The 12,848-nt window shown below is 40.9% G+C and overlaps 1 protein-coding gene across 2 annotated transcripts in view; it reads left to right on the forward strand.

Moving 5' to 3' along the window:
* LSG1 (large 60S subunit nuclear export GTPase 1) overlaps window positions 1-7,768 on the forward strand; it is a 33,697-nt gene extending 25,929 nt beyond the window's left edge. For both annotated transcript variants that reach the window (XM_070406531.1, XM_070406532.1), the window contains 2 exons: window positions 396-569; window positions 4,449-7,768. In XM_070406531.1, coding sequence (XP_070262632.1) covers window positions 396-569; window positions 4,449-4,628 — 354 coding nt within the window. In that variant the 3' untranslated portion in view covers window positions 4,629-7,768. The remainder of the gene's footprint in view (window positions 1-395; window positions 570-4,448) is intronic.
* Window positions 7,769-12,848: the final 5,080 nt, after the last annotated feature.

Consider the following 12,848-nt stretch of genomic DNA (forward strand, 5'->3'; position numbering starts at 1 on the left):
GGTTGGAGCACATTAGGGAGGCAATGTTTCTTTCCCTCCCTCCCTCCCTCCTTCCCTCCCTCCTCCCTCCCTCTCTCCCTCCCTCCCTCCCTCCCTCCCTCCCTCCCTAAAAAACAATAATAATAAATGAAAAAAATATCCTCTGGTGAGGATTTTTTTTTAAAAGGAGCAGAGAAGATTTTATTCTTGTCTGGGGGCTATGGCAGGAGGCTAGGCCTCTAGAACACCAAGGATCATCATCAGTTTATTAGGACTCTTCCGTTGCAGTTAGCCAAAACTCAACTTAGCTAATTTAATCAAAAATGGAAAGCTCCATCAGAGTGTGCCTGGTTGAGATGCCTTGTCTGACAGATGGCATTTGTGATGCACTGATACCATTCATACTGTCTTTATAGGGTAAACTCCTGTACTGTCATCCTCCTCCGGGGAGAGATCCCCTGACCTTTCAGTATCAACACCAGCGACTACTGGAGAACAAATGGAATGGTGGTGAAATGAAAATACAGCCAGGTCGGAATAAAAAAGCAAAACAGATTGAAAATGTTGTTGACAAAACTTTTTTCCATCAAGTAAGTTTTAAAGCTTTTCTTAATTTCTCATCCAACACGTTTTGTATAACAGCTTTGTCGGCATACAATTTACACATCATAAAATTCACCCTATTATTTATTTATATATTTTTTAAAAAATATACTTTATTGATTTTTTACAGAGAGAAAGGGAGAGGGATAGAGAGTTAGAAACATCGATGAGAGAGAAACATCGATCAGCTGCCTCCTGCACACCCTCCACTGGGGATGTGCCCGAAACCAAGGTACATGCCCTTGACCGCAATCGAACCTGGGACCCTTGAGTCCGCAGGCCGACTCTCTATCCACTGAGCCAAACCGGCTAGGGCGATTCACCCTTTTAAAATATACAATTCAGTAGTTTATATTATATTCACAGAGTTGCACAACCTTAACCACTATCTAATTTTAGAACGTTTTTATCACTCCAAAAAGAAACTCCATACCCATTAATAGTCACTCTGAATTCCCCTTTCCCATTAGGCCCTGCCCACCACTAATTTACTTTCTCTATAGATTTGCCTGTTCTGGACATTTTGTGTAAATGGATTCATACACTATGCAGTCTTTGTGATGGGTATCTTTAACTTGGCATAGTGACTTCAAGGTTCATCCATGAATCAGTACTTTATTCCTTTTTATTGCCAAATAATATTTCATTGAAAGGATAGACCACATTTTGTTTGTTCATTTATCAGTTGATGGACATCTGGGTTGTTTCCATTTTTTGTCTATTATGAATAATGCTGCTGTGAACATTCATGGGCAAGTTTTGTGTGGACATATATTTGCTGGGTCATATGGTAACTCCACATTAACTTCCCACAGTGGCTGCACCATATTACATTCTAACCAGCATGTATGAGAGTTCCAGTTTCTCCACATCCTTGCCAGTATTTATTTTCTGTCTTATTTATATTAGCCATCCTGCTATGTGTGAATTGGTACCTCATGATTTTAATTTGTACTTCCCCTATGACTAGTTGTATGAGCATCTTTTCATGTGCTCATTGGCACACATATATATCTCTTCTCTGGAGGATTCTCTATTGTTGTTGAGTTGTAAGAGTTCTTTGTATAGTCTGGATATGAACCTTTATCCTACTTACTAGGGGCCCAGTGCACAAATTCATGCACCTTGAAAGGAACTGTGTGCCACAAGGCTGCAGTGAGCACAGCGGTGGGTCTCGGCCCATCCTCCGAGCCCCTACGCAGCCCCTCCCACCGCGGTCCCCGGTCCCCTGTCTGCTGGCAGCCCTACTGCTGCTCCCACGAGCTGACAGCGCTGGCCCTTGCTTGCACCTGCTGATGGCACAGAGTGATTGGGGCCGGCGCCAGCAGTGGGTGTGAGCAGCGGCTGCTGCCCCGATCGCCCCTGAGGGGTGATCGGGGCTGGCAGCTGCCGCTTGCACCTGCTGACGGCGGGACCGCGGCACACGGGAGCAAAACATTTTCTGTAATCACCAGAGGCTTGTCTCGACAGCAACCAGCACCCCACCTTGGTCTGGTGGCCTCACTCCCCTGCTCCACATCCCGCCATGGCCGACACCCGCCATGTTCCACGCTCTGCCGCCTGCTGCCAACACCTGGCATGTTCTGTGCGCACCCCCTGGTGGTCAGCGCACATCATATCGACTGGTTGTTCAGTTCCGTCATTCGGTCTATTTGCATATTAGGGTTTTATACATATAGAATATATATAGATCTGCAAATTTTTCTCCCATTTAGTAGATTGTCTTTTCTCTAAACCAACATATTTTAATCACAGGTACGATTTTTAAAATTTAAAAAAGTTTTTCAGTTATAGTTGACATACATAATACGTTAATTTTAGGTATGCAGCATAGTGATTAGACATTTATATAACTTAAAAGTGGCCACCCAATAAGTCTAGTATCCTTCACAAGTACAATTGTATATTACATTTTAAAGAGCAAATTTATGTGCAGAACATTTAAATCGTATGATTGTACCTAATATATATTAATGTTTTTGTATCTACTATAACCAAAAAAAATGGGTGCAGGGGTCAGGTGTATGCAGAGAATGATTTTTTCTGTATTTGTGTGGTGCCTTATTTGTGCCCCACACAGTGATCATGGTGAGGCACACCAAGCAGTATGTTATTCCCACTTTACTATTAAAGACATAGAGGCTTAAGGAGGCTAAGTGAGCTACCTAAGGACACTTGTTTGAAATGGCAGAGCTGAACTAGAACTTTGGTTGTTGTGGCTCCTAGTTTGAATTATTTCCAAGTCTGCCAGTGTTTAGAAGAAAAGTTACCAATATGCAGGAAGATTAGAAGTTCTTTCCTGAGCCTAATACTGTTACACAGGACATTTAAGTTAAAGTTTTAAGTTTTACAAAAAGTTTCTAAAGGTCATGAATAAGAAAGCTGAAAACTTACAGTTTAGTTATAATATAATTAGGTATCTAAGTTTTAGTTTCTAGAGTAATGTACTATTCTAAGATCACGAAATCTTGCTTTATACTTGCAAATCATATTGGATTGAATTTTTTTCTACTAAGTAAACCTAAATTTTTTTGTTGTTGTTTGTTTTACTTAAATCATAAGTTTACAAAAACTCTTTTGAGCACTTACTATGTGCCAGCTATTACACCAGGACCTGGGATATCAAAATAAGACACAATTATTGCTTTCAGGTGGGTCACATTCTAGCAAAGGGGAGGCAGGCAAGTTAACAATTAACATGACATGTTAGGTCCAGCACAGGGTATAAGTCTCTGTGAACCCAGCCTGGAGAACACTTATCTTGGAGCTGAGAGCAAAGTGGGAAAATGAGAACTGCGGAGAGGAAATGATATTTAAGCTGGACTTTCAGAGATAAATAAAAATGTGCCAGTTGGAAGGAGTGGTGAGGGTCAGATTTCCAGGCAGAAGGAGTAGCATGAACAAAGGCATAATGATACAGGAGTGTGGGGTTTATCATTAAAAGAGCCCATGTTGTAGGTGGCCTTATGTGCCCTGTGCGAGAATCTGAATGTGATTCACCAGGCTACAAGGAGCCATCAGAGATTTGTGAGGACAGGAAAAGAGAAACATGATCAGAGAACTTGTAGAAATGTGGATGCTGTCAAACAGTCCATCAGTCTTCAAAGGGAAGGCAGGGGAGGGTGAGGGCAGGGGGTAAGAGATCAACCAAAGGACTTGTATGCATGCATATAAGCATAACCGATGGACACAGACACTAGGGGGTGTGAGGGCATGTGCTGGGGGGTGGGGGTGGCCAATGGGGAAGAAAGGAGATATGTAATACTATATGTAATACTTTAAACAATAAAGAACTTTTTTTAAAAAAGAAAGAAATATGGATGCTGGATTATAAGAGTCTTACAGTAAGTGGCCCAGAGAAAGCTAATCAGCACCTCGGTTAGAGCAGTGGGGGATAGATGGAGAGGAGGGGATAGACGAACACAATTCTAAAGATGGGAGCAACAGAACTTAGTGGCCAGCTGACTGCATATGGTAGATGAGGAAGACAAAGAGAGTGTCCTGTCTTGGCAGCCTGGCGGGTTCTTTATACCACTCACTAAAATAAAGAATGGAGAATCCACTTCTAACTCAGTTTAGATTGAGGCAGGTTGAATTTCGATATCAAGATAGAGATTTCCAGGAAGAAGCCAGTATTATGATTCTAGTTAAAGATGATATTTGAAGCGATGGAACTAAGGAAAGTTGAGGCGTGGGTGGGAATGAACTGAAGACAGAATGCTGAAAGCTTGTCATTTAAGTAATGGGGAGCAAGTACCAGTGAGAGATGGAAGTCCCACTATCTTGGAGTTTCCATAAATAACACTATACATATCCTCTAAAGGAGACTGCTGATATCCTGAATAAGATTTCCTCTTATTTGCTAGGAAAATGTGAGAGCTTTGACCAAAGGAGTCCAGGCTGTGATGGGCTACAAGCCTGGGAGTGGCCTGGTGACTGCAGCTACTGTGAGCTCTGAGAGCGGGGCTGGGAAGCCCTGGAAAAAACATGGCAACAGAAATAAAAAAGAGAAAAGTCGTCGACTCTACAAGCACCTGGATACATGAACACAACCGAAGTGGCATCTGCATTGTGCGTCTGGAAAAGAACAGAAGCTGCTCCTGGCCTGTGGTGCTACAGCCACACCCAGCGGTCACTAGCAAGACCCAGGGCTCCTTGGAGCACCAGCTCTACGGTAGTCATCTCAGAGCCCTGGAACCTCCTATGGGAGGCTGAATTAAGATGGGGGAAAGAACGATGTGTATTTGTTTGTGTAAATATACACAAATGTATACTAATTTGTAAGTTGGGAAATTTTTGAAAAGATATTAAAATTAAATTGCCGCTAACATTTTATTGGTTAATGTAGATACACTGCTATTTGGACATTCCACATTCTTTAGAAACAATTTTAATTTGTACAAACCTGCCTGGGATTTTAGATGGATTCTTTTGAGTGAATTATTTAGATTAATTATTCTCAACTTCACACACCCCTGATATAGCAGAAGGCATATCAGATCTTGGAATTGGGTGGGGGAGGGTCTGGCGTATAGTTTTTAAAGGCCCGTGGAAAGCAGAACCGACTATTGAAAATCACCATCACATAAGCCACGACTATAGAGGGGAGCATTGAGAAAACAGGTAATTGGCTGGTTTTTATTTTAGGCATAGGAATCCCTGTGTCCTCAGTACTTGTGACCATCAAGGGCAATTTACCTTATTTAAAGTCACAATCGTTCTAATACATTTATAATACACTGGCTATTACAGCCTCTGACTTTTTTACTTTTGTCTCCCTTTTTTCTTTCTTTCTCTGAGCCTCATTCCCTTAACTCAGATCATTACCATGTTTTCGGTCATAGATGTTTTTGGAAATTGAACAAAAGTTATGGATGCTTTCTTAGAAAAATGGACGTTCCCATGTACACAATTTTGTAAAATATATCAAAAGACCTACAGATACCACCCCCCAAATTCACCCATGAATTCACAGTTAAGTCTTTCCTTGAAAGGGGAGTGTAGGTAGGTGGAGGTGGGAAAACGGAATAAATGGGTACAGAAAGAGACTTGCTTTGGGTGATGGGCACATGATGCAGTGTGCATGTTTTTTTGAGCTATATACTTGAAACCTGTATGGTTTTGCAAATCAGTGTCATCCCAATAAATTCAATTTAAAATATATATATATATTTGAAAATGTGTTATATCTAGGGAATGAAAAATTTACATTTATTTATTTAGTCAATATTTATTAACCACCTACCATGTGGCAGGAAGGACAGTCCAGAAAATGACCACAGTAGGGTAGGACCCAAAGCAGGAAGGAGCCTGCAGGATGGAATGTAGCAAGTCTAGGCCACGGGTGGCCTTAGAGCCTGTGAAGGGATTCTCAATGTTTCCTCAAAAGTGGTGGGAAGTCAAGGAGGATTTATACAGGTGAGGAATGAGATGTATTCTAATTCTTCATTAAAAGATCGGTGAAAGGTTATTCCAGATCAACCAGACTTAGAAAAAGCAAAGCTAAAGGTGTTCTAAAATTGTGTTTATTGTTTTTTTAATCCTCATCTGAGAATATGTTTTCATTGATTCTAAAGAGAGAGGAGGGAGGGAGGGAAATATCCCGTACTCGCCTGGACTGGGGATCGTACACACTATCTGGGTATGTGCCCTGACCAGGAATCAAACCTTCAACCCTTCAGTGCACAGGGAAGATGCTCCAACCAACTGAGCCACATGGGCCAGGGCTCATTCCCTTTTATCTGAGAGAAGTGAGACCGTCTAAAAAGCTCATGATAGAAGAGGAGCAAGCATTGGCATGTGAAAGCATACTTGGTTCCATTTATTGAAGACCAGTCACAGGCAGATGGCAGAAACTCATACTGAATGGACAAAGCATGTGCTTACTTAAAGTATTATTCTAATGATAGTGTAGTAGCTAAAACATGAGACTTTTTAGAAAAGAATATTAATATGCTTCCATGCTCCTGATTACTTTTGTAACAAGTTTATTGAGTGGGTATGGAGGGCAGCTGATCCATTTTCTCTCACATGCCGTGCAAAGTCACCAATTTAAAGTGTACAGTTTAATGGTTTTTAGTGTATCCAGAGTTGTTTCAACCATCACCACAGTCAATTTTACACGATCACCCAAAAACGAAGCCAAATCCCTTTAGTAATCAGTCTCCTATACTCCTCCCCCAGTCCTAAGCAACCATTCATCTAATTTACATGTAGGTTTGCCTATTCTACACATTTTATAAATGGAGTCACACTATGTGACTAGCTTCCACTTAACCCAATATCTTTAAGGTTTAGCCTTGTTAAAGCATCTATCAGTACTGCATTCTTTTTTTTCTCTATTTTTTTCCCATCACCATTTATCCCCCTTATACCTTCCTCCACCTCTACCTACTCCCCTAACCCTGCAATCACCACACTGTTGCCCACAATGCTTCATTCCTTTTTATTGCTGAATAATATTCCACTGAATGGATATACCATATTTGCATATCCACTTATCAGTTAATAGACATTTGGTTTCCACTTTTTAGTTATCTATACTAATAAAAGGGTAATATGTTAATTAGACCAGGTCGACCAGACATCTTCCAGTTATCCAGTCCTCCTTCTGGACAAAGCCACATTGGCAGGGGCCAAGACAGGCGGTTAGGGGCGATCAGGCCGGCAGGGGAGGGCAGTTAGGGGCGATCAGGCCATCAGGCAGAAGGGTTAGGGGCAATCAGGCAGGCAGGTGAGCGGTTAGGAGCCAGTGGTCCCAGATTGTGAGAGGAATCCCATATTGGAGAGGGTGCAGGCCCGGCTGAGGGACACCCCCCTGTCCCCCCTCCCCCGTGCATGAATTTTATGCATCGGGCCTCTAGTTATAAATAATGCTGCTGTAAGCATTTGTGTACAAGTTTTTGTGTAGACATGGGTTTTTTTATTCTCTTGGGTATACATCTAGGAGTAAAATTGCTGGGTCAGCCCTGGCTGGTTTGGCTCAGTGGGTAGAGTGTCGGCCTGCGGACTGAAGGGTCCCAGGTTCAATTCCGGTCAAGGGCATGTACCTTGGTTGTGGGCACATCCCCAGTAGGGGGTGTGCAGGAGGCAGCTGATCGATGTTTCTCTCTCATCGATGTTTCTAACTCTCTATGCCTCTTCCTTCCTCTCTGTAAAAAACCAATAAAATATATTTTTTTTTAAATTGCTGGGTCATTGGAATTGCTGTATATTTAACCTTTTGAGCAGCTGCCAGGCTGTTTTCCAAAGTGGCTGCACCATTTTACATTTCCACCAATAATGTATTAGGGTTCTAATTTCTCCACATCCTTATCAACACTCATTACTGTCTTTGTTTTAGCCATCCTAGTTGATAGGAAGTGGTACCTCATTATGACTTTGATTTGCATTCCCTTCGTGATGAATGACGCTGAGCATATTTTGTGTGCTTATTGGCCACTTGTACATTTATCTTCTTTGGAGACATGTCTACTCAGATCCTTTGCCCATTTTTTCAATTGGGTTATTTGTCTTTTTATTAAGTCACAAAACTTATTTACCAATATACATTCTATCAGATATATAATTTGCAAATATTTCCTGCTATTCAATGGGTTGTCTTTCATTTTCTTGATAATGTCCTTTGAAGCACATTTTTAATGTTGATGAAATCCACATTTATCTGTTTTTAATTTGCTTATTTGTGCTTTTGTTGTTATATTTTAAAAACTATTGCCACATCCAAGATTACAAAGATCTATTCTACATATTCTTCTAAGAGTTTTATAGTTTTCGGTATTACATTTAGGTTTTTCGTCTGTTTTGAGTTAATTTTTTTTTATGGTGTAAGCTAGGGAATGGACCAACTTCAATCTTTTACTGTGAATATCCAGTAGTACAACACTTTGTTGAAAAGAGTACTCTTTTCCGCCAGAGTGGCTCAGTTGGTTGAGCATCATCCAATATTCCGAAGGGTGGTTGGTTCAGTTCAGTTCCCCATACAGGGCACAAACCTGGTTTGCAGTTTCAGCGACTGGTTGGAGCAGCTGATCCAGTTTCTCATATTGACCTCTCCCTCTCCCCTCTCCCCCCTCTCCCCCCCTCTCCCCCCCTCTCCCCCCTCTTCTTCCTCTCCCTCTCCCTCTCCCGTCTCCCTCCCTTCCTCTTTCTAAGCATGTCCTTGGGTGGAGGATTAAAAAAAACAAAAGAAGTTTAGTCTTTCCCCATTGAATTGTTTTTGGCGTCCTTGTTGACAATCGACTGTAAATGTAAGGGCTTATTTCTGCACGCCTACCTTTGATATTTAACATCCATGAATGTGGAACAGTTGTGAATAGTATCTTCCTAACAACTATTACTGGTAAGAGATGTCTATGTAGATGTCCCACCCAACGACATATCCCTTAGCCTACTTCCAGTTCACCTGCAACCCTGTGGACAGTTCCCGTGCAAACTGACAGCTTTCCAACACAAGCCCTGTTTCTGCTTTCCTGCACCACAGAAACTTGCTCAGCCTATGCACAGGACTGTCTACGAGGGCTGGGGATTTTATGCCCCCAGAGCAACCCCCAAATGGTGAGGAATGGGAGGCTGGTTAGTAAGTACCCCAGCTTCCCCGACACTCAGTGCATACATTCTAGATATTCCTTGCTAGATCCTAAGTGGAATTGAGCCCCACTTGCCCTCAGTTAAAATCACTTCATTAACTCATCCTTCATTGCTTTTCTCCCTTCCCTGTCTCACTTTCTTCACTCCCTCACTTCTGCTTCATGGAATTGTCGCCCAAATAAACTGAACCAAAGTCCTTTGCTTAGAGTCTGAGTAACCCAGACTAGGACACCCTGAAAGGAAAATTTCTATTTTCACCTTTGCTTCTGCCCAGATTATGTCTTTTAAGTATCTCTTGCAATGTTTTTTAAGTATTCCCACCCTTGCTGTAGAGCTTAGTACTTTTAGACTAACAAAATGCAATCATTATCACTTTATTGTTTTGGCATTTTTCACCAGCATGTTATTACAAGGAAAGTACCTACCACCCATTTGAAGTATATCCTGCTATACGTACATCTGTCATCTGTTTACATTTCAGGAAATTAGAAGGAAGTTGAGGTTTTTGTCAAGCCAATAGCAACATGTTTTTCTGGTGGGGAAAGTGGAAAATTTGGCAGCAAGCCAGAAACCTACTTCGTGCCACCTTGTTTTCATAGCCCTTCCCTTCTTCATCTTTGTGGAGAAGTAAGGAAATTATTCAAAACTTCCACCATTAATCAAAAAAAAATTCCACCCTTAATAATTTCCACCATTGCCCAGCCACTGTGGCTCAGTGGTTGAGCATCAACCTATGAACCAGGAGGTCACAGTTCAATTCCTGGTCAGGGCACATGCCCAGGTTGCGGGCTTGATCTCCAATCATGCAGGAGGCAGCTGATCAATGATTCTCTTTCATCATTGATGTTTCTGTCTTTCTCTCTCTCTGAAATCAATAAAAATATATTTAAAAAATAATTTCAAGAAGAAAAAAATAATTATTTTCACCATTTGTTGTCAGTCGTGCTCAATTGGTGAATTCCGATTTCACCTTTTCTATGGTTTTGAAATTTTTCAAAATAAAAAATTTGGGAGTGTGAAGTCTTAAGAGAAGAGAGAGAAATACCACAAGGGCTCAGTGCCATTCAGAACAGAATTGTACCGGAATCAAATGGTGACCACATGAGCAGACACGTGGCTTCGCTTCACTCTGCCCTGGCTGGCTGGGAAGTGGGGTTGTCCAGCTCCCATGCTGGCAGGTAGGAACTTGGTGGGATGTTGGTTTCTTTCTAAATTGGAAACTGCAGTGAGAACTTACATTTCTTTCAATAATTATTTTACTGCAAATATTCAATATTTTATTTAGTTAACTCCTTAAAAGGTGAGTTGCCTTGCATTCATTCAGCATTCATTCAGATTTACCTCTTTTAAAATGTAGGGCTTTTGCCTGACCAGCATGGCTCAGTGGTTGAGCATCGACCTATGAATCAGGAGGTCACAGTTTGATTCCGGAGCACATGTCTGGGTTGCAGGCTCAGTCCCCAGTGTGGGGCGTGCAGGAAGCAGCTGATCATGATTCTCTTCATTGATGTTTCTATCTCTCTCTCCCTCCCTAAAATCAATAAAAATATGTTTTAAAAAATAAAAAGGGTTAAAATGTAGGGCTTTCCTTGATGTAATATCTGTTAGTTCCTTTAGCCCTTGCCTGGCTCTGAGCATCGTGAAGTAAGTGACTTTCAGCAACCACATGTTATTAATGAGGAACTTGGAGGGAGAGAAAAAGCCTTCACAAGGTCATGCTGTGTGTTGATGACAGAGTTTTAACTAGAACCCAGGACCTGCTTTAATCATGACACTCTGGCATATGCACAATGGGATTGATTAAGATTTGGAAATGCCATTATTTCAAAATGCTTTCTCTTACAATTGATTTCTCTACATGTATAGCAGGTAAATCAAACTGACGGAGGTTTTTAATGTCATTGAGGAGTAGCCATGAGCCCTTCCTCTAAATAATGCATTTTAGCAAGGATGGTACAATATCCGCAAATCAATAAACGTGATACATCACATAAACAAATTGAAAGAAAAAAACCACATAGTCATATCAATTGATGCAGAAAAAGCATTTGACAAAATCCAACACCCATTTTTGATAAAAACTCTCAGCAAGGTGGGAATAGAAGGATCATACCTCAACATAATAAAAGCCATATATGACAAGCCCACAGCCAACATCATACTCAATGGACAAAAACTAACACCATTTCCCCTAAGAACAGGAACAAGACAGGGATGCCCACTCTCACCACTTCTGTTCAACATAGTACTAGAAGTATTAGCCATTGCAATTAGACAAGAAGAAGAAATAAAAGGCATCCAAATTGGAAAAAAAGAGGAAGTAAAACTGTCCTTATTTGCAGACAACATGATATTATACATACAAAACCCTAAAGACTCCATCAAAAAACTACTAAATACATGAATTTGGCAATGTAGCAGGATACAAAATTAACCCCAAGAAATCTGAGGCATTTCTATACACCAATAGTGAACTTTCAGAAAGAGAGACTAAAAAAACAATCCCATTTACCATCGCACCAAAAAAATTAAACTACCTAGGAATAAACTTAACTAAAGAGGTAAAAGACCTCTACTCAGAAAACTACAGGACGTTGAAAAAAGAGATAGAGGAAGACATAAACAGATGGAAGAACATACCGTGTTCATGGATTGGTAGAATCAACATCATTAAAATGTCCATACTACCCAAAGCAATCTATAAATTCAACGCACTTCCCATTAAAATACCAACGGCATATTTCACAGATCTAGAATGAACTCTCCAAAAATTCATCTGGAATAAAAAAAGACCCCAAATAGCTGCAGCGATCCTGAGAAAGAACAAAGTAGGTGGGATCTCAATACCAGATATCATGCTGTATTACAAAGCCACTGTTCTCAAAACTGCCTGGTACTGGCACAAGAACAGACATATAAGTCAATGGAATAGAATAGAGAGCCCAGAAATCGGCCCGAACCAATATGCTCAATTAATATTTGACAAAGGAGGCAAGAACATACAATGGAGTCAAGATAGTCTCTTCAATAAATGGTGTTGGGAAAATTGGACAGATACATGCAAGAAAATGAAACTAGACCACCAACTTACACCATACACAAAAATAAATTCAAAATGGATAAAGGACTTAAATGTACGACGAGAAACCATAAAAATTCTAGAAGAATCCAAGGGCAACAAAATCTCAGACATATGCCGAAGCAATTTCTTCACTGATACAGCTCCTAGGGCACTTGAAACTAAAGAGAAAATGAACAAATGGGACTACATCAAAATAAAAAGCTTCTGCACAGCAAAAGAAACCATCAACAAAACAAGAAAGCCCACTGTGTGGGAAAACATATTTGCCAATGTCATATCTGATAAGGGCCTAATCTCCAAAATTTATAGGGAACTCATACAACTTAACAAAAGGAAGATAGCCCTAGCTGGCTTGGCTCAGTGGATAGAGCGTCGGCCTGCAGACTGAAGGGTCCCAGGTTCGATTCCGGCCAAGGGCACATGCCTGGGTTTCGGGCTCAATCTCCAGTGGGGTGCGTGCAGGAGGCAACCAATCAATGATTCTCTCTCATCACTGATGTTTCTATCTCTCTCTCTCTCCTTCTCCCTTCCTCTCTGAAACCAATAAAGAAATATATTTTAAAAAAGGAAGATAAACAATCCAATCAAAAAATGG

This window comes from Myotis yumanensis, unplaced genomic scaffold (assembly GCF_028538775.1).
Source record: "Myotis yumanensis isolate MYYU_CA2020_CCGP unplaced genomic scaffold, mMyoYum1.0.hap1 SCAF_2, whole genome shotgun sequence".
NCBI classification, from domain to species: Eukaryota; Metazoa; Chordata; class Mammalia; order Chiroptera; family Vespertilionidae; genus Myotis; species Myotis yumanensis.